Source organism: Taurulus bubalis (assembly GCF_910589615.1).
Source record: "Taurulus bubalis genome assembly, chromosome: 11".
Taxonomy (NCBI): Eukaryota; Metazoa; Chordata; class Actinopteri; order Perciformes; family Cottidae; genus Taurulus; species Taurulus bubalis.
In genome coordinates this window covers 25135294-25157685 of record NC_136599.1, presented here as the reverse complement: position 1 = coordinate 25157685, position 22392 = coordinate 25135294, and the positions used below count along the sequence as shown (strand labels likewise).

At 41.5% G+C, this 22392-nt stretch overlaps 1 protein-coding gene across 1 annotated transcript; it reads left to right on the top strand.

The window, feature by feature from the left end:
• Nucleotides 1-1852: 1852 nt before the first annotated feature.
• hck (HCK proto-oncogene, Src family tyrosine kinase) lies at nt 1853-21658 on the top strand. The gene is made up of 13 exons (XM_079225941.1): nt 1853-2024; nt 10476-10615; nt 12331-12364; nt 12871-12964; nt 13136-13231; nt 13388-13491; nt 14168-14317; nt 14993-15145; nt 15242-15428; nt 16391-16463; nt 19014-19167; nt 19394-19525; nt 21248-21658. The coding sequence occupies exons 2-13, from the start codon at nt 10484-10486 to the stop codon at nt 21448-21450; spliced, it is 1512 nt and encodes a 503-aa protein (XP_079082067.1). The 5' UTR covers nt 1853-2024; nt 10476-10483; the 3' UTR covers nt 21451-21658.
• The last annotated feature ends 734 nt before the right edge of the window (nt 21659-22392 follow it).

Below are 22392 nucleotides of genomic sequence, written 5' to 3'. Positions count from 1 at the left end.
GCGACCTTGGTGACATTCGACAAGTGGCCTGTATGAATTGAAAATAAAATGGTGGTAAGAATGAGATAAATACAATTGCTATAGGTTCAATATGGAGGAGGATGATTTATGTTAAATTTCTGTCCGTGTTTTTCTGTCCTTGTCTGATTGTTCGTATAGTTGGTTGTTATGCTGTTATGTTTTTTTTTTAATTTATTTTATTTATTGGTTGTTTTTTGTTGTCTAGTAATGTGAGGAAATGTGTAACTTGTAAAAACTTAAAATAAAATGATTAAAAGAAAGAAGACCCAAGTCATGAACACATCCCAAGACAATAAGACAATAAGAACAAGACCCATGTGAACAATAGCTTACGCATAATCAAGTTACACCAATGTTTTTTTTACATTTACTTGCTGTTGGGTGACTGTTTTACTCACAAGTATTTACATTTAATTAGATTTCATACAAACTAGTGCAGATGCCCACCAGGTGTATAAGAAACGTCATGCAAAACACAATTAAACTCACCAAGCTGGCAGCAGCTAAGCGGCTGATATACTCAGCGGTGAATGTTGTAGGTCCGTTAGCTGCTCCACAAAACACACCGTCCACAACAGTAAAGTGTGTACTCTGTCACCCACATGTGCTGTATAATAATTAAGCTATCTGTGGATCTTCAACCTGGTAAATGAGGATCTAATTTCCCCTTGAAGTTTGAATATAAAGAGCCACAAACTGAGGCCTGTATGTCCGAGTAAAAGGCTCCTTGTGCAACGTCATCGGCTGCTGAGCAGCTGCTAAACACCAATTATGTATTTGTATCCCTCATGCAGGAGTTTTTATTTGCATTTTCTATTACACTTCACCTTTTTTAAACTCTTACATCTAACCCTTTTCTGTTTTTTCTTCTGATCCAGTTTGTTTCATTCTTATCCTCATCTCCTTAAGAACAGCCCTCCCTCTCTCCATCACTGCAGCCTGGCTTTCAGAAGGAACTCTTTCTAATCCTGACTGTTGATTAAGGATTACATCTGGAGAGCCGGCAGCTCTCTCTGATGTGTTATTGCCGAGCTGCTGCTGTTGTGGACCCCAGGGCTGAGCCGCCCACGCCTCCAGCTCTGCTGCCCGCCTCCGACGCTGTCCCACTCATTTGAATACATGAGCTGTCCTGGGCACCATGCAATTGTGTCCCTCACATCTGTCCGCCCCATCCATGGCATCCGTCCATTTAATCCATTCTTCCCTCTGGCCATCCACTCCAACATCAAAAACAGCAGCATAGATAAGAATTTGGCTTCAACGTTACATTTTTTTGGCATTTAGGATCAGGGAAAAGAAGATTCCTGTACATATTTAAACAGTCTCCATATTGGCAAAAAAAATAAAAATAAGAAGTAGGTTAACTATGACTCCAGACAATGATGACAATTTAAAAAATGTGTTTTGACACACAAAGCAGCTTTTCTCTGCAATCCAGAAGAAGGAACTTGTTATTTGTCATATTGCATACTTTTTACATACATACATACATGGAATTTGCTCTGTATTTCACCCATCCATAGCAATGTAGGAGATGTGGGCTGCTGAAAAGCGCCCGGGTAGCCATATACTCCACTGCACTTTTACTGCTTCTCTTTTTGCACTCTGGTCAGATGTGCAGTGTGTGTGTGTGTGTGTGTGTGTGTGTGTGTGTGTGTGTGTGTGTGTGTGTGTGTGTGTGTGTGTGTGTGTGTGTGCGCGCGCGCGCGCTGGTTCCTCTTCTCACAGCACAGACTTCCTCGTCCGAGCACAGTGCGCTGCGCCTCTTCCACCCGTCCGCATCTTCAGCTGAAACCCCATAGAGAGAGAGAGAGAGAGAGAGAGAGAGAGAGAGAGAGAGAGAGAGAGAGAGAGAGAGAGAGAGAGAGAGAGATAACAAAAAGTTATGCGAAAGGATGGAGCCGGCGAAGAAGAAATGAGGATTACGCTTTACACGGACACCCGAGTCTAGAAGAGCACATCTCCACGCGCACGAGTACCAGCAAGTGATCGGTTGAAGCGCGGTAAGTTTCATCTTGATCTGTGTGGAGGCGGTCTGAAAGAGGAGCAAAACTGCTAATATATGAATGTGTCGGATTTGTGTCGGACGTTTTTCGGACGTTTTGCTTTGGCATGGGGCTTTTACAAAAGGGATGCAAAAAAAGATACAATAAAAAAAAGAGGAACTTCAATATCTCTTAGTTGAAACAACCGCCTGCAGACGTCACAAATTATCCAAAGAGGAAATATGAAAGTGGGCTAAAATGAAGTGAAATAAACAAAACATTTGGATTCCTACGCGTCCCACCACTTTCCCCATGCCGTCTGTGAAGCGAGGTGTGCGCGTGTGCGTGTGTGTACGTGAGAGAGTTATTTTTAGACTGACCATCTCGACCAAACCAGCATCAGTAGTCTAGTTTCTGTTCTGCTACTTCCAGTCTCTTTGTGCATTAACTTTCATTTCAGATTTTAATAAGCCCCCTCAAAGAAGCACAGGTACACTGTGTCTTCTATCCCAGGACATGTGTCCGTGCTATTAGAGAGTGTATCACACATTGCGCATTTTAGCATGTACTGTACTGTACACTACAGAAAGGCCGGTGTTGCTTCATACCGGTTGTTGAATTCCCCATTGGGCATTAGCACCTGCAGCCACTTCAGTCTGCTTCCTCCCTTGAGGGTTATCTATCGCAACCCCAGCATTTCCAAATTGCTTTGACAGAGAAAGCAGAATTAAAATGTTTGGACAAACCCACTTGACACTAATTTGACACTGGTTGATACTAATGATTATCTGCATTATTGATTCATCTGTTTCGTATTGTCTCAATGAATTGTTTGTTCTATAATTTGGCAGAAAATTGTTGAAAAAAAGTTGTTGAAACTTTCTGAGGTCTCATTTTATTCAACAAACTCAAAGATACTCCAAGAAGTACATCTTCAAACTTTAGAAGCTGGAACCAGAGACTTTGGGGAATTTTATTGTCTGCTGGTTAATATAAATGAGAGAAAAAATCAATCATCAAAATACAGTTGCTGATTGATTTTCTGTCCATCAATCAATTTTTGTCACATTATGTTTGGCATATGCCAATAGTTCCACTATGCAACATGCTACATTCCTGCATATACACTACATGATCTTGCATACAAATTTATGAAATAATTATAATATGTATGATCAAAAAGTATTTGTTGATCGTACAAGTAATCAGTTTTAGCTTTTATAAACTTTTATACTTTCATATACTGTGTCAAGCAAACTGGATATGTAGGCGGTGGCAAAAGCAAACAAACATAATTTTATAGAAGCATAAATGGGGGAGGAGCTTGGGTTCAGTCCAACAGGACTGTCCATAACGTCTAATGCAACATGTCATGCGTATACGATTATTAAAAGTAAAACATCCGAGCATGCTGAGATGGAGACGTCATGCAGTCCATTTCCTGCTGATAAGTTACTGAATAACAATGCAAATTATTTCTTTCTTTCCTTTTTTTCTTTCTTTCTTTTTTTTTTCTTTCTTTCTTTGGTGCTGCTGGTTGTGTGCCAAGCGATATTGTTATGGCCTGAGGCAGTCCCAAACAGGTACATACAGCCTGGTAGCCCACAAAATGTACATCTGTTTAATAATACAATTTAAAAAATCACCTCTCATAGCAGAATACATGTTATGTAATATACATCCATTATTCCCATCTGTTGAGAGAGTCTCAGCTCTTATGTGTTAAACTAGTTTTCCGGCAGGATAATACCCCTCAGAGCCGGCCCTCGGCACAGGCGCTACAGGTGAATGAGGGGATACTTTTATTTAATGTTTTATCGATAACTTTTGTATTTTTTTTAATACTTTTATTTTGAAATATTGTTTTTTTAAAGCCCACAACAACATCTATGGAGTCTATTGTATGGGTACTATTTTCTGGGTTGCCACAGCATCAGCCCAGCGCATCAGCCTCATAATCAAGTTCATGTCAGTCACTCTGAGTCGCCTTAAATTCATGTGGGAAAGTTGGAAAGACTATTCAGGCGTTAAATATATAGCCACTAGGATCGGTGGGGACACCAGCTGAAAGCCTAATTGCCTATTTGGTCCGATATGAATCGGATGGGCCTAGGGTTACGCTAGCTAGGGTTACGCTAGCTAGGGATACGCTAGCTAGGGATACGCTTGCTAGGGTTACGCTAGCTAGGGATACGCTAGCTAGGGTTACGCTAGCTATGGATACGCTTGCTAGGGTTACGCTATCTAGGGTTACAATGACACATGTAAGGTCTATAATGTTGAAGTGTATTTCTTGTTGTGCTTAAATTACCAAAGTATCAATGCCCCTTGCTATCCACACATCCTGAAAGCTTGCGCTGAATGTGGCCGCCTGTCTTATTGTAGATTTATGGTTCTGGTGACGTCTGTTGGTACTTATTTGCATGATATGATGTGGTATGATACTTATGAACTGGGCCTTTATACAAACACTTCGCTTAGAGGTGCAGTGTGACAGAAAGGTCGGCGACATTGTATTTTAAATAGTGTTTTGAAGCAGTATTTTTTTGGCCAGAACTCTTAACTATTATGTTATGTGAATTCCGTATATATTATGTTTTAATAATAAGGTCGGTTTCTCTTCCTGTTATACCTTGTCCAAATTCTAGTAAACTATCACTTCAATCAAAAATAGAGTGGGGCCAGTTGCATAAAAAATGTCTTAAATATAACTCGAAACAACATTTTTCCTGTGAGTTCCCCTATTATTGACTGATGTAACAATGACTGAGACCGCCTGTCACGCAATGCGTTATGGGTCAAATTTGACACTTTACAGAAGAGGAAAAATGGCCGATGCAACATGAATATAGTACGGTGCTCATTTTAAATCTATGTGACCTTTGAAAGAAGAAAGAACACACTCTTCCTCTTTCAGATGAATTTTGTGTATGGTGTCTAATGTTTAAAAAACAATTGAAAAATGTAGATAGATGTTCTAACATTACTGATTACATTGCTGACTTCAGTACTTCCTCTCGTTTTACTTCTGGTTACAAAAAAACAAGATGGTGACAGCCAAAATGCCGAACTTGAGGCAGTCTACGAACCAATGGGTGACGTCACGGTGACGACGCCCACTTCTTACGTACAGTCTGTCGTCCACGTCACAAGCTGTGTCGCAACATTTTCCTACAAGTGCCAGGAACGGACAAATTAAACAGTGGCTCCATTTTGTTTGGGCATGAACGTGTTATCACTTCTAGTCAACGTTAGGTTGCCAGGCAAAAATCTGTGACACCAGCAAGTCACTGCTACTGGCTGAGAAATAATCCGGCACATAATCCTCCATGAAACTAGATTTTTACAGATTACACCAACAGGAAAGATGATGTTAAGTAGTGAGCTGCAGAGGTTATGAGAAGTTAACTTTGCACACAGCAGGTCAGCTGCTTCCCACTGTGACTGTGTGCTAAAATAAGCTAACCCGCTGCTGACCTTTTATTAAGCGTATTACAGTGGTATCAATCTTCTCATCTATCTCTGCAAGAACACAAAGAAGCTGATTTTTTTAATTAAATGTTATTATGTGTTATATTTCCACAACTGACTTATTTCGCCAAGTTGAGGCTCATGGTGTTGTGTGAGCTGCAATAATGTCATTATTCTTATGATCTACATTAATGCAAGACACTTGTTTATCCTTCCTTAGAAAGCTCACACATTCCTGCTCACAACTGAATTCCTATTAACTTCCCAGAGAGTTTATCTTTCAACATGTTTCCTACTTAACAACTGAGTTGGGGAGGATAGATTTGATGATAGGTAGATTTGGGATTTCCAGCATTAGACATGGTCTTCTTTTGACATTCTTGTCAAACTAACACAGAGCTGATTCTACGAACTAAAGGTTTGGATCAAAACACACACAAAACAAACTAATTAATTAATTATAATGTACGTGGGTCACACTTCGATGAAAGGTCTACTTTTAAGGAGCATGTGATCTGGACAGTAACACACAAGTCACAACCAGGAGAAACAGAAGCACAGAACTGAAACTGTCAGTGTAGTGAAAGCATAAGCATTTTTTTTTATAGATTATTCTTTCATATCCTCAACAACAGGGGGAATAAACACATTCCTTCACCTACTTGGTGTCCATGTTCTCAGAATCATCTAGTTTTGACATGTGAAATGCTTGTGAAACTGCAGCTGTATATAATATCGCAGTGGGCAGCAGCATTATGGCTTCAGGTTGTCCTTCCGTCTCTCCGCCTGTCCGTCCGTCTTATTCTCGTGAACGTATATCAACATCCACCTCGACTCAAGGACGGACCGATTCCGGTGGTCAAAGGTCATCGTGAGCACACAAAACACGTTTTTTAATAAAATGATGACGCAATGGCATTTTACATCCAAAAGGTCAAAGGTCATCTTCACTGACCTCATAATGCTCTGCGAAAACATGCTGACATGCAGAGGAAGGAGGTTGTTCACTCTGGAATGAACAGTGAAGGTTGACATTTTCAAAAATAGTGTTGATCGCTTTCCTCCCGAGAGTTGAGATGACAAGATGGACGCCACTCTCATGAATATGACGCCAGAGACATTTTAGCACATGTTTCTTTAGGAATACTGGTTGTTGGATTCTCTTGGCTTTAGGCAGGGCCAGACTTGCTGTTTCTCCTTGATTCGGGTTTTTACAGTAAGCTTAGCATCTGCTAGCCCGAGCTCTATATATTAGCACACTAATGTAGAACAGCAAATAAAATGTCAAATGATTGCGTTAATATTGTGTTTTCCAGTCAGTGACACAGCAGGGGTTGTGTTACTGGGGTCATCCCCATTGAACCGGAAAAGTCCCTTTGGAGGCTGTGAGGCCAGAAATATAATTAAATATTCTATGATGACAGGAGGTGTCATCTAGTGAATCACTAGACCAATCCAGGGTCAAGGTTAGGGTTCCAATACTGGACTTTTGAGGCAAATAATATCAATATTTGGGTGTTTAAAACAATAATGAAAATGTTAGTAATTTAAAAAAAAATTGTGACCAAGATACTAAATGGGACATATAGTAGACAGTGATACCAATATGTATATGAACATAAAGTGTTTTTTATGGAGACTGGCTGTCCAAGGCATGGCCACTGGGTGTAAAGCAAATTTGAATTAATGGCCAAACCATGAAATTACAACTTCCACGTCCTCTATGTGAAGCCATTAGGCCCCAAAACACATTTCCCCATATATTAATATATACATATACTAAAAGAGATGTCTGTAAATCATCGAATAATTTAAAAAAGTCCCAGTCTGCAGCCTTAAAAAGCTTTCATCTGCCTTCAAATTGTTTTATTTGCTGGTCTCCATGATTGGGTCCTAATGGATCTCACTGTCTTCCACTGAAAGTTTCATAAAACATTTTTCCAGTTAGCATTCACTCAAGAGCTGCCATGTGAGCGGATTTACATTTACAATTACATTCAGGCTCAGTGAAATGTAGATTTTATTTGACATGTATTTTAGCTGCTTTACTCACCAACTCAGAGGAATCTATGACAGCTGTAATGTTTTCCCCAGAGGCAAACTAGGGCAATGTGTTACCACCAGCCTGATGCTGACCTCCATTTTGTATCAGTGAAAACATCACAGGGAGCCGCAACTGTTCAATACTTGCGAGCCTGAGCCTCCTGCAATTAGACCTCTAAAGAGGAACACAAAAAAGGAAGCAGATACGTTCCGTTTTGACCTCCAGAACACCGGAACTTCCTGTGTCTGAATATCCAAATGAAACATTTTCCACTGCTTACCACTGAACAGTGGTGAGAGGCAGCAGGCCCGTATATGCTCATGAGTATGGCTGTGACTGTAGATTTTAATCTTCTTTTGTGGTAGTTCTGGTCATTCCGCAGAGACATGTTAGTGGCTGTGTCTGGAGCCGGTCCTTCCTCCTATCATGGCCCTGCTGACGCCCCTCCTCTCTACCTCCTTCTGCTGACATGGATCGTGGTTTTCTGGATCATGGCCCATTGGGCCTAATACTCATTATATGAATGATTTCTGTCACATTCATGTAATGTGCTGTAACTCCGTTACGTTATTCATTCTGGCCACATGACATCTATTGCTTCTGTCCATCCGGGGAGAGGGATCCTCCTCTGTTGCTCTCCCTCAGGTTTCTTCCCTTTTTCCCTGTGAAAGGGTTTTTACTATCTTTATTGGGGGAGTTTTTCCTGATCTGATGTGAGGTTCCGGGACAGGATGTCATGTGAACAGATTGTAAAGCCCTCTGAGGCAAACTTGTATTTGTGATGTTGGGCTATATAAAATAAACTGAATTGAATTGACGTGTGACTTCTGCAACCATAGGAGTTCTGTCTGCGTGGTTACAGGGCGCCGCTGTTTGTGATAAACATGGCGATCTGCTTCTCTGAGCTGAAGAGAGACGGGTTACACGTGTGTGTGCGCCATGAAACACAACTTCTAACTGCCATCACAGACTCCCTCTTTGTTCTCGCTTCTCCTAAACCTCGTTCCAGATAACTGTGTTCACATTTACATGAGGATACACAAAGTCAGACTTTGTGTGAAAGAAGGAGAAAAGTGTCTTGTGTGGACATATGTTAACGGAAGATGGAAAGACCTTGCTGTGTTGATTCTTGTAATATCTTAATAGATCAATTAAAACATTGTAGCAGGTTGCCAACATCTGTGAAAGCTATGAAGTCAGAATGAACACCAACAATGTTGAGGTTTCAGATGCATCCCCAAAATCATAGCCAAGGTTTTCCCGTAAACTGGCTGAATGTGTCAGCGTTAAGTCTGCCCCCCTGAAGTGAAGAATGCCTAACAACATCATGTGATAGTCCATTTTCACACATTTGCCACCGAATATTAGGGACATTTTGAAACACATTTACAGCAACAGCCAGCTGAGAGAGATAAGAGGCCTCAGGCAGGGAGCGATATGAGAACACTTGCACTCTTATTTTTGTTTGTATCCAACTTTTGTCCATATTTTGCTAGCACCCATACATTTCTGGGATTCACCGATGTATTTTCATTTTTGCTCTCCTCTTAAGTGAGAAAACCTTTTACTAGTGGTCCAAGTTTACAAAGTTAAGAGAGAAAAAAAACTGTTGTTTACACAGTCTACAAAAAAGGAAACCTCTGGGCCTGAAAAGTGAAACGATGCTGACGGTGCAAGATGTCTGATTGCATAGAAGTCTCTGATAAAAATGACCCTACTTCACTTGGTTTACTGTTATTGTCATTATGTTATCCGCCTGGAGGATCATGTGATCGGTCACGATTGTGCGTACCGGCGTGCATCGCTAATTCAGTCAGAGGAAGATGTTTACCTGAGGGGCAACTGGAGGGTGAATACTGTATGAACACAGCACACAGCGGCGGCCATTTTCAGCCAGGCCGTGGGTGGCGCTCACATGTCTGTTAATTCTCGTGAATGTGATATCTCTGGAATTTCTTCTGATTTGGCACAAACGTCCACCTGGTCTGTTTGGCGGAGGCATAAAACAGCGAGGCGGTGAAAATAAAAATAGGACTTCCTGTAATGGCTGCTATGAAATATACACTAACAGCTAGCATATTTATTCTTTCATCCAAGCTAGCGTTACACAGACTTTATTATTCGGCCCTTTATTTACATTATTTGTATGTTGCCATTTATTGTGCAACCGCTGAGAAACTGTCCAGCGTCAGCAGGCTGGCCTTCATTTGTCAGGTGGAGGTGTGTTGCTTGGCGTGGCGAGGATGTTGCCCCACTCTGCCTCTTGAATTTCAGTTGCCAGTAGCTTCGGCCACTTACATCTATCATCTCTCTGGTTTTAAGACCCATCAGAGGCATCAGACGGCGTAGCGTTGGTGCGTGGGCATCACACTGCGGCTACAAACCAATCCGATTGCTTGATTGGAGCTACCCGTTTGATAAAGAACCTTTAGCCTTACCATCCATTGACATACAGTTGTTGTAAAAGTTGAACATTGTCCACAATATTTAGTGTTCAGTTTTTTTTAAACACAAATCAGTCTTTCTGTCTGTTAAGAAAAAAACCTGCAATACCTCAATATTGATCTGTGATGTTTTTTTCAATAACACCAGAATGAATCATAACAACAGGCCAATGTCACACATACACTGCATTCATGATTCTTAATATCAGTAAGAAAGGGACTAGTTTTATATTTAAAGTGTTTGTTTTGTAATGTTTGACCAGCATCGTGCCCCTTGTAGTATTCAAAGGTCATTTAATACTTGAATTGTTCATGTATTAACAGTGTTCTGTCACAAACACTTCCTCAACGACAACTGCATTATCAGTTTATGTTCCTTAGTAAACGTGTGTGACTGCCACTGTATAAAGCAGGAACACATCAAGTCAATCTAGAGCTGGGAGAACTAGGCTTTTTTTTTCTGCTGATTTCTACAGCCTTCATGTCTGACTGTTTCTCCTCTGTTGTCAGAAGGAACCATGGGCTGTGTGGGCTCCAAGAAGGAGCAGGAGGCTCTCGGCAAAGGGACGGCCAACGACGACCAGCAAAGCCGCGCGCAGGCGGCCCACTACGTCAAAGACCCCACCGCAGCAAACTCCGGCAGCAAAGCTGTAAGTAACAATGCAACATGTATAAAAGGTCACATAGAGAAGTTATCGTTTTCACTTTGCTTCCACAAAGATCCTCCTTCCAAATACAACTTCTACAAATAACTTTGACATGTCCGCTGGTGGAAGTATTCAGAACAGGAGTACCAATATAGCAATGTAAAAATACTCCATTACCAGTAAAAGTTCCACATTAAAAATCTTGATTCTGTGAAACAGAAGATGTTTTAACAAGATACACCTAATACATCAAAAGTATAATTTTTTTTTGGGGGGGGGGGGGGGGTAATACTGGAGGATGTTACCTCTAAAGGTCGCAAACGTCAGCCAATATTTTGTTTTTAAATCTACATTTCTGCAAATCACAGATAAATCGAATGCCATTTTTTGTGTACGGTGACAAGCGACTATTTTGAAAGTTGTGTGGTTTAATAACGAGTATTCCAAGCAAGAAATGTCCACTAAGGGCTATTGGGATGCTTGGGGGGGCAGGTCAAAAAAACACAGGACTTTCACCCAGCAGGCCGATGTTCATGTTCCACGTGAAACCAAAACAAACACTGACTTGATGTAACATTATATAAGAAATATAAAGATTGTTTTATCCGGTTGTTAAGTGATGTGTTATGTTATACTTCATTGTATTATGTTATACTTCATTCACATTACATGCAGTGGGGTAGAAGAGCATCAGATGGGCACAGTACTTGATTGAATGTACTTAACTACTTCCCACCACTGAATGTGCACACCTACAGAAGTGCCCTGGCATTTAAATATAAGAATGAGGAAGATTAATGGTGTCATTTGCAGAAGCAGTGAGATTATGACGAGGTGCAACAGAGTAAAGGGCACACTGTCGCATTAGTTACGACCACAGTTTGCTCTCCGACACATGCTCCTGTGGCTTGTTTGCATACTGGCCAGACTTTGGTCGCTGTGGCAGTGTTGCTTCGTGTGGTTCCACTGGCTACCGCTTCCTGAGTGATGACTGTCACGTCTCTTTCACCCCCAAACAGGAAGAGGAAGTGACAGAAGCAGAGCGCTCGGGCAGGAGACAAGACTTGAGTTGTTTTATCTCTCAGAAGTCTAAATGTGTCTGCATGGCTGTGTGCTCTCTACACAGCTGGGCCCGTTGTACCTTCGTAACGCTGCACTATGTTGCAAACAAACAGACAACTGTAGATGACTGTCGACAACATGCTGATTTTATCAAAGTTGAAAAGACAAAATCCTTCCAGTTTTCTTTGGGGTTTTATTCTTGCTGAATTTGAGACTTTAAAAATGTTAATATACAGAATGATCGATTATCATGTCAAGTGCAAAGTGTTGAAAGCGGCGCTAATTCATATTTCTATTTTAACAATGGGAAAAAAATGAAATACCTGAAATGAGAAAGGGATTGCTCGTAGCGAATGCTCACAGCTCTACAGAGCAATTTCTTTGCATCTTTCAGCATCTTTTTGTTTTGCTTTTCGTGTCCTGTACTTTTAAGGTTTGGGTTCACTCCAACAGCTCTCATCGGTATCATTTCCAGCGTCTGCAGTCGGACATTTTAAAGCAAGTTAACATCGAGCTGTCCCTAAAAAACGCCAAAAAATATTAGAAACTTAAGAATTTTTGTTTTCTCATTTTGAATCAACACAACTGGGGGTGGGGATGAATATTTGAAGGGTCTTCTCTTGGCCTCATACCACCGCATCTCTTTCTTTCCACAGAACAAAATGCTGCCCAATGCAAACTCTTCAGGCGGTGAGTCACAATCTTTATCTCCATACCGCTCCACTCTCACAGGGCGCATTGCAACCTGTCCTTGCTTTTCTATCTCGTATGAAAGTCCAACCGCTAACGAGCCACTGAGATCAGTCAATGGAAGGTCTTAATTTGAATCCCCGAAACCGAGGCTTCCACTGCACGGGCCTCCAAAGCACTGAAGACCGACCCCGCTGCTATTATTATCAAGCACACAAGGAAGTCAGTTACATAGTCGAAGCCCGGGGGAACACAAGATAGTTGTGGTTCAGACTTTAAATCCAATGAATGTGATCTGAACGTGGAGACAAATGTCGACTTTACACGAGCCAAAAAAAACAGGCTTGGTTTCAAATCCATAGTTGAAGGTTATCCAGAGTTAGTTTTTCTCAGCATGCAGATCTTCAGACAGTTCACATGTCAACGCGTAAAAAGGCAAACCTTCTACGCTGCGCGTCGAGCCTCCGGCTCCTTTTCACTTCTTTTTCTGGGCCATGCTTCCGCAGGTGAGAGCATCGCTATGGCGCTGTACGACTACGAGGCCATCCACGACGGCGACCTCGGCTTCAAGAAGGGGGATAAGCTCCGGATCCTGGAGGAGTAAGTACCAACAGTGAGATATGAGGAATAATAAGTTCTCTGCATGTTCAAAATGCAATTGTTGTACTTGGTGAAGGGCTTGGTTCCTAAAGTGTCTCTCTCTCTCTCTCTCTCTCTCTCTCTCTCTCTCTCTCTCTCTCTCTCTCTCTCTCTCTCTCCCTCTCTCTCCAGATCGGGCGAGTGGTGGAAAGCTAAGTTAATCAGTTCGGGTAAGGAGGGCTTCATCCCCAGTAATTATGTGGCCAAAGACACTCTGGAGGCAGAGGAGTGAGTGGACTCGCATTACACTTTCAAATGCATCATCACCATACCATACCATGCGCCATATTTGGATGGCACCTCATTGTAGGCTGTCACGAGGCTTGCACAGGGAGGTCCTCTGAGAGGGTTTCTGCGCTAACTGATCTGTTTCCTGTTGTTCAGGTGGTTCTTCAAGGGCGTGAGCAGGAAAGATGCCGAGAGGCAGCTGCTGGCCGCCGGGAACAAAGTGGGCTCCTTCATGATCCGAGACAGCGAGACCACCAAGGGTGAGCTCAAAGGTTGTTCTCTCGTGGAGCAGTCCTATTTCAGGATTCAAAGCTATTGAGAGAAAAATGACAAATCAAGCAATTTGATCTGGGCAGTTATTGCATAAACTGTGTTTTTAACAGATGAATTAAAAGACAAATAAATAAACTTGGTTAGCATACGTAAGACTTAGCCATTAAAGGCACAATGAGTCAGACTTACCTGGATAGCACCTAAGTTGCGAGAATTGTCATTAGTGCGACTAATGACTAAGGACGTCCTGCACAAACCAGCCATTTTTAAAAAGCCAAGCTATCGTAGCTACCGCCAATTCTTTTATGCAGGCGACCCAGATTTCTTTTGTTTAAAAGTCAGCCTGCAAAAGTACGCCTTCCACTCCTTAAAACACAGTGCAGACGTTCCTCTAGTTGGTTGCCGATGAAAGGATTCAAGCGAGTGCCCCATGAAGACGACGTCACGGCAAGATTCTCTTGATTGCTTTGGGGGAAATGAAGGATCCAGTGTTTTTGGAGCTTGAGTAAAGTCCGGATATCTGCGGCTTGGAGTGCAATACTAAATTATTGGAGTGTCCCTTTAAGTGTTGCTCGGCATGAAGAATTAACATCTTTGGGATATTTCTAAAATAATAATAAATATTGGTATCAGCATAGTTTTTTTTCTTTCTTTCTGTTTTAGGCAGCTACTCCTTGTCTGTGCGGGACGGCGACCCCCAGGTCAGTGACACGGTCAAACATTATAAGATCCGAACGCTGGACAACGGAGGATTCTACATCTCTCCACGCAACACCTTCACCACCCTGCTGGAGCTGGTCAGCCATTACAAGAGTGAGTGAAGGATTTCTACCTCCGTCTTGTAGAGTAATCGCTTTGTTCTTGAAACAACAAGGTAAAGAGCAAATGACAGATATTTCTTGTTTACTGCTCTCAGAAAGTCTCTGTCCAGTAACGCAGAGCACACTCTATTGGTCGACTTCAATACCTCAAACTATGTGAAACTATGTGTTTTCACAGGGGCATTCTGGGTGCAGGTGTTTGTAATTGAGTGTAGGTATTTTAATGGAAGTGTTAAGCCAACAACACGCACATGCTTTTACTTTTTTATGACGTGTCTGACGTAGATAAGAGTGTGTAGTTATTTGCAAAAGGTGTGTTTTAGAATTTTAAATTTATTGTCAAGCAGACAATGTACTTGTGGTTTATCAAACCTAGACAGAGGGATACATGAGGTAGTGCTTCAGTTATTGTGTACGTTTTGGTTTCTTAGCAATTGCAATAAACTATAAAGTGATATACATTGAATCGTTCTTCGGTTAGTACTGGCATTAGCGTTTTTTATTTTTGCCAAACTTATGTTTTAATGATTTGTTAAATAATATAATTTTCCCGTAGATAAGATCAAAAATAGTGACGATGTTTATTGTTTCAACAAATGTCAACACATTTCATGGAATGTAAAAAAAAGATGAAATCCTGAAGAAAAAAAAATCCTGTTTATTCCAGAGCAGGGAGATGGCCTCTGCCAACACCTGACCAGCCCGTGCTTGAGCCCCAAACCCGATAAACCATGGGAGAAAGACGCCTGGGAAATCCCGAGATCTTCACTCAAAATGGACAAGAAGCTCGGTGCCGGCCAGTTCGGAGAAGTCTGGATGGGTGAGATGATCCAGACCGTTTTACAATCCAGCTACTGACGGAGGTGTGGAGCCAGCAACTCATTTTCTAATTCTGATGGTCTGATTTTGCTTTAAGCCACGTACAACAAGCACACCAAAGTAGCGGTGAAGACCATGAAGCCTGGCACCATGTCGGTGGAGGCCTTCATGGGCGAGGCCAACCTGATGAAGACTCTGCAGCACGACAAGCTGGTCCGACTCAATGCTGTGGTCACCATAGAGGAGCCCATCTACATCATCACTGAGTTCATGGAGAAAGGTGTGTGTGTGCGTGTGTGTGTGTGTGCGTGTGTGTGTGTGTGTGTGTGTGTGTGTGTGTGTACAGCTATTCTTGTGAGGACCAATTTGAGATTTAGGACTTCAAACTGAGGCCGTTTTGGTCGGTCCTTCACAAGCCTGAGGGTTTAAAACTGGATTTAAGGTTCAGGTTAGAATCTGGTTTAGTGTTAGAGGCATTTAGTTGAGATGTTTATGGTTGGTTTACGGGCCAGGGAATGCATTATGTCAATGAGAAGCCTCACAAAGTACAACGGTGTGTATGTGTGTGTGTTTTGTCCAGCTATCTTTGTGAGGACTTTTAACATTTAACACCCCTGTAACACATACTTTTACTTTGTGTATGTATCTATGTATGTATCTGTGGATGCATGCTCTTTTTTATTCTATTTTTATCACATTTTATTCTATAAAAAAAAGGCCTCCTGCCTCAGTTCGCTATATATACTTAACACAGTGCATCTGTTTTTTTGTGCATATATGTGTGCTATGAATTCTAATGACATTGTGATGTCCACATCAAATACATAAAGTCAAGTCAAGACCTTAAACTTTTAGACCTTCTGAGTGAGGACATTTTTAGCAGTACAGAAAATATATTTAACATCAAAAGATATGGTTGAATCTTTGGCAATATATGTTTGAAAAAAATATACATAGCCATATTGTTCTGATGATTGTAGCCTATACTTACAACATTTAATCTGATTTGAAAGGTTTGCGTACATTCTGTTTGTTTAAGCTCTGCCTAAATACATTAATTTAGTCTAATTTACAACGTATTTAACACATGTATGTTTTCAATAGCACATTCATAGAACAAAGTTGTGATTTATCAAACATATATTCCTTCTAAATGGCTGGTAAAGGAAACACATTGAGCTTTACATGCAGCGTGCATTTCTTAATCTGTGTGTGTGTGTGTGTGTGTGTGTTCCCCTACAGGTAGTTTATTAGACTTCTTGAAGAGCGATGAGGGCAACCGTGTCAAGCTCCCCAAGCTCATCGACTTCTCTGCCCAGGTGAGAGACTGTTCTGTCTGTCACATGACGGCTTGCTTGCCGCACCAGATCGGTTTGGTTGTTTTGTGTTTTATGTCAATGAATCCTTTGTGTGTCTGCAACACTACACAAGCTGTATTTGAGTACTCAAATCAGTTCTGCAACACAATACACAGTTTATTGACCGTGGGCCATCGGTGATCTTTGCTCTTCCATACCTGACTGTTTACACCAGGAAGAGTTTCATTCTCTGGTTGTATGGTGGTTCAGAGAATGACATGCAATACTGACTGCAAGAAAAACAACCACACTTATTGCAGGGTGTAGTAAGGCTAAAAAATAGATGGATCACTAAATAAGCAAACACACACAGTATAATAAATATGAAGCACCTCCAACCTGCACTACCTCTAGGAAAGTACCAGCAGCATGTGAGATTTGAGATCTCTGTTTGGATAGAAGTCTATAAGAAAATTACTCTACTTATCTCTTGATTTATCTCAATCTCTAGTTTCAAGTATTCTTCAATACAGCATGATGTTAATTTAGTAAATGATGCTCCATTTAGAATCAAATAGACCATAAAGCAGGGTATGATTTAGGTCGGGGCTACAAGGTGATTGACAGGTTGCTACCAGAGCGTTCTCTGGTAGCATAAAACCAAGATGACAACGACCAAAATCTGATGGCAAAAACCGCAAACCAATGGGTGACGTCACTATGACTATGTGTCGTGGTATGTGTACCTACACCTGCACAGAAAATGGTCAATGAGAAAATAAGCTAATAGGGAAAAAGAATTATAATATATGTAGTGTATTTGTGAAAAACAATTAAATTATAAAATAGCTATAACTTTTAAAAATATATATATTAAAAAATTATCAAAGAATTACATTTAAATTTAAACTTTGTGATTCTGTTTAGGCCAGCAGAGAAGGCTTAGAAGGCCCTGACGGCCCACCACTGCTATGTTCACTTCTTATATACAGTCTATGGCAGGGGTGTCAAAAATCCAGCCCACCAGATAATTGTTAAAATTGCAGAAAAAAAGAAATAAAGCTGAGCTGGGTCTCGAACCACTGACCACTGATTGAAAAACAGGAACGCTAGGGCTGTGCGACATACCGGTTGAACCGGTATACAGTCTCAGTTGTGCCTACGGCATGAATTGTTCACATACCGTCATACCGGTCGCTGCTGTTTGGCAGCAACAACATTTAATGTTCACAGCTTGAAGCTGAAGGAGCAGCGGACCGAGCTACTTACGTCTCATGTTAACTCATTTGACTCAGGGTGTGCAAAAAATTACATCGCCAAAAGGCATGCTGGGTAAATGGCACCGCCCACACAGGAAGACTTTTCTTGTGAAGGAAGAAGTCTTTTCCTGTGCAGCACAGTGGGCGGGCTTTACCCATCATGCCTTTTGGCGATGTCATGTCTTGCACACCTTGAGTCAACTTATATCCGTGAGACGTAAGTAGCTCAGACCGCTGTACACGTATCCGTGACTGTAAACATTAAATGTTGCTGCCGGCTGAAGAATGACAATAGTCGTTACGGCCGCGCATGCGCCACTAGTATCAAGGTATTCCCCTGGGTCCTAAATTCCTCCAGGTTAGCACCCTATGTACCAATCCAAACAGCTGCTGGCCAGTTGCAAGCGAGTGGTGAATAACGATGGTGGTGACGGTCCTTTTCGACGTCAGTAAATTAATGTGTTTATTTGGAAAAAAAATGCCGTGATATACCGTGAAACCGCCAGAATCTTACAAAATACCGTGATATGAATTTTTGGCCATACCGCCCAGCCCTAGGGCACGCTATACATTGACCCAGAGTCAGAATTCATTAGACCACTGACATTACTATAAATATTGCTCAACTGCGAGGGAATCTGCAGAGGAGAGCCCAGGCAGGTAAACAGTGGGCTGATGTCTGAATTTTTGGTCTTTATGTTTCTAGTTTATTGTAAAAATACCTTAAAATAGGGTTTATCATCCAAAAACCTTCACCAATGATTTAAACATAGAGAAATATTGTCATTATGTATGCGTTAATATGCTGTGATTTTACTGGTCCGGCCCACTTGAGATCAAATTGGGCAGCATGCGGCCCCTTCACTAACATGAGTTTGACACCCCTGGTCTATGGTCTAGACTAGAGCCAGTATTTGGTTTGTTCCTTCTGAGCTACTGTAGAAACGTGGTGGTGCAACGCCCAATGTAGATTGGAAGGCCTCCTTCTAAGCTAACAGAAACACTACGGGTATTAGTGTCAGGATATTTTACACTTATTGAAAACATAATAAAGACTATTAATCCATTTTTGACTATAGATCCCCTGTCCTAGTTATGTTGGTGAGGGAATGAGGGGAATGCAAAGGCTACAATAAAACAAGCAAAGTAGAAGTAAATGTTACATTCTGAGTTGAAAGTTTCATTGATAATAAGGAAATGCTGCTAGTATTGAGGCACCCTGTCCATGATGTTTTGAACAATTTCATTGTGGGTGATAGCTGCTGTTGGCCACTGTGTTTTGATTATTCTACATGGATTTATTTGTCTCTAGACCGCAGAGGGTATGGCCTACATCGAGCAGAGGAACTACATCCACAGAGACCTGAGGGCTGCCAACATCCTGGTCAACAAGGCTTTGGTGTGCAAAATCGCTGACTTTGGCCTCGCCCGCATCATCGAAGACAACGAGTACACGGCCAGGGAAGGTACGTTGCGTAGCCGAGTGCCATCAGTAGAAGTGATCAAAAACCGGGGAACCAGTTCACCCAAAACTGATGCCCAAAAATAGTAAAGGGTGAAGATGAGAGTCACTTGCTGTATGGCTTACTGAATGAGCCAGAGGATGTATGAGTTTAAGAGGATACGTGACCAGCATGGAATTAACAATGTCAACATTACTTGACTGATTCTCCATTTTGCCCTACAACCCAGGAGCCAAATTCCCCATCAAATGGACGGCCCCTGAGGCCATCAACTACGGCTCTTTCACCATCAAATCTGACGTCTGGTCCTTCGGCATCTTGCTGACTGAGATTATCAGCTATGGACGCACACCATACCCAGGTAAGTGGATCACTGGTTTCAGCTCTGACATAGAATACTTGTGAAGAGCAAAGGCGTTGTTCTATTTCTGAACCTAAACTCAGCCCAATAATTGGCTTTCGTTCAAAGTGGCTTTCCAAATTGTAGGGTCCTGGTGAAGATGCAGATTTACCTTGTGAGTGTGGAAGGCCATTTGTAGTTTCCTTCTCGTGTCATTTTCAACAGCGCATCACCTTAGATTTAATTTTGTATCAATCAAGCTTTTCTCAATGTATTACGACAAAAACGCACCAGCCAGCACCAAAGTGCGGCTTTCGGTTACAGCTATAGAATGCTGCAGGAATGAGTCCTAAAACCCGGAAATAAGTCAGCATTTTTGCAAGTCAATAGGCTCGTTCGAGATGAGCCAGTTCTGCGCAGAATCGATCGGCGGCGATCGGCGCGTAACGCATGCCGGTTAGATTTGTGTCCGACTTGCTCCCGACTTGCTCTGACGTCATGCACACGTGGTCAACGATACTCTCACGAGACTAAGCCGACCGTCGATTTCAGAGGCAGGCGCTGCAGTGGCTCTCCCCCGACTGCTTGGCCCAGTGCATGATGGGAAACGCCTGGCTGTCGCCACATCAGAGAGCTGATTGGCTCTGAGATCTGACAGCAAACACCACGTGTTGTATAAAATCCTTCTTTTATGTGTAGTTGTAATACTTAACACTGGATTATTGACTATTCGTCTCATGTTTGATCTAAAAACACATCTTGTGTGGTTGTTAATACAAAATCGTATTTATATAACACATATCAAAACTAGTAGTAATGTATTTCACAGGCAGACATAAAAAAAACAAAGGATGTAGCTACACAGTCATTTCTACATAAATATATATATATTTATAAACACATATAATAAATCCAAACGTGATCTGTAAACTACAAGTAAACAAAAGTTCGGAACTAACTGGAAGTACTTTTTTCTGTGACTTCCTGCGTTTACACAGCTGAAAACTGTCCGACTTGATTGCAGTTTTTTGTCAACGCCTCCTGCTGCGGCCGCTGCTCTCGTCTGGATTCCAGGCGAGGCGCAGCTCTAACGAACGAGCCTATTGTGTTTTTGGTTTTTGCATTCATGCTTAAGAAAATCCTAAAAGTGGTGTTAATTTGTGAAGATTATCTTGCTGAACAAAACTTGTGAGAATCATAATGTGTGTTTACCTCAGAATTGATTTTCTGTAATAATTAAAAAATCCAATGGAAAAATCTGACTTGCTTTTTTTGATGGAACCAGCGTGATGCTAACTTCCTGGTTTAGCGGAGCTGTGAAGCTGTGCATAGGCATGTGCAGTGAGCCAAAACATTAGCATGTTACCATGCTCATAATGTATATGCTAACATGCAAACAGATATTAGGTTTACCATATTTACCATTTTCATATAGCATCTAGCATGCAAACGTCTGATTAGTCTACTTAGTTGTATTTGGTCATAAACCAACGCATCGGACGATTAGAATTTTAAACTCAAGATGGCGCTAGTAAAAAAGTCAGATGATCACAAAAGTTGGGACAACATGAACCAAATTACATGGCAATCCATCCAATATATTTATCTGGATATTTACCTCAAAACCATGATTCATCAGTGTTATCATAGTGCTAAAGGTAAAGTAAGGGGAACGCCCTCTGGTGACCGTGAATGGCAGCACATCCAGCCTCTCCTAACCCGATCACATGCTCTTGTTTTCAGGGATGACCAACCCGGAAGTGATCCGTGCCCTGGAGAAGGGCTACCGAATGCAGCGCCAGGACAGCTGTCCTACCGAACTCTATGAAATCATGCTGGAGTGCTGGAAGAACAAGCCCGAGGACCGCCCCACCTTTGATTACCTGCAGAGTGTCCTGGAGGACTTCTACACAGCCACAGAGAGCCAGTATCAGCAGCAGCCATGAGGCTGAACATCCACAGACATGTTTTTCTCTAATAGTGCTGTTCCATTCACACTCAACAGCAAGCCCCGTTTCTACATGAAGCAGCGCAGTTCATGTAACAAGGGACTGTACAAAAATGATTGGGTAGGGTTGAAACTTCATGAACTATATATTATAGGACAATTATATTTTCATTGGGCGCTCCACATTAACATATAACACTTTCTACGACGCCCATTCCAATATACATTATAGACATGTATTGTACAGTATTCATAGCACTGCAATTGTTTTATTATAAGCACTCATAACTATTCATAGTGCTTTACAATGTGTCATGATATATTTGTGAGTGCTTATAACAATAACCATATGGTTATTGTTATAAGCACTCATAAATATATGCTTCATGGCTTCAGTGTTATGAACAAAATATAGCATATGTTTATAATGCATTATAAAGTTAGCCATCATACTAAGTGTCAGTGAATAATTTATACATGTATCATAATTAATAAACAATAGTAAAACAACACGGTGGGTGGAGGGGAGGCCCTGCACTGTGCTGTAAAAAAAACAAAACATTTTCCTAAACAAAAAGAAAAGATAAAAAGTCATACTACTTTTCTACCCTCATCCCCTCTTATAATGTTTGTACAGCCCCTAATATTGGACCAGCTTTGAAAGTATTTTCCATAACATGTAAAAGTATGAAAATATTATTTCACACACGTATATGGCCATATCGGCAAACAAACGAGGCCACACAAAAGCAGTCGTGTGGAAAAAGACTGGATTTAGTTGATGTGCTCCAGCGCACAATGTGCACCCATCAAAGGAAGGTAGAGCAGGGGAGCAGTGACTTTACAAAGTGTGAGATATACTGTATGGCTGATGTATGGTTACATCTTCTATATTCCATAGATGTGTTCCAACACGATGTGGCTTGAAATTAGCATTAGC

Bases quoted from the DNA above. Each gene is read 5' to 3' on its own strand.
- hck (XM_079225941.1), top strand. From the start codon at position 10,484: ATGGGCTGTGTGGGCTCCAAGAAGGAGCAGGAGGCTCTCGGCAAAGGG. The intron at 12,365-12,870 runs GTGAGTCACAAT...ATGCTTCCGCAG, and splicing joins CAATGCAAACTCTTCAGGCG to GTGAGAGCATCGCTATGGCG. The intron at 16,464-19,013 runs GTGAGAGACTGT...ATTTGTCTCTAG, and splicing joins TCATCGACTTCTCTGCCCAG to ACCGCAGAGGGTATGGCCTA.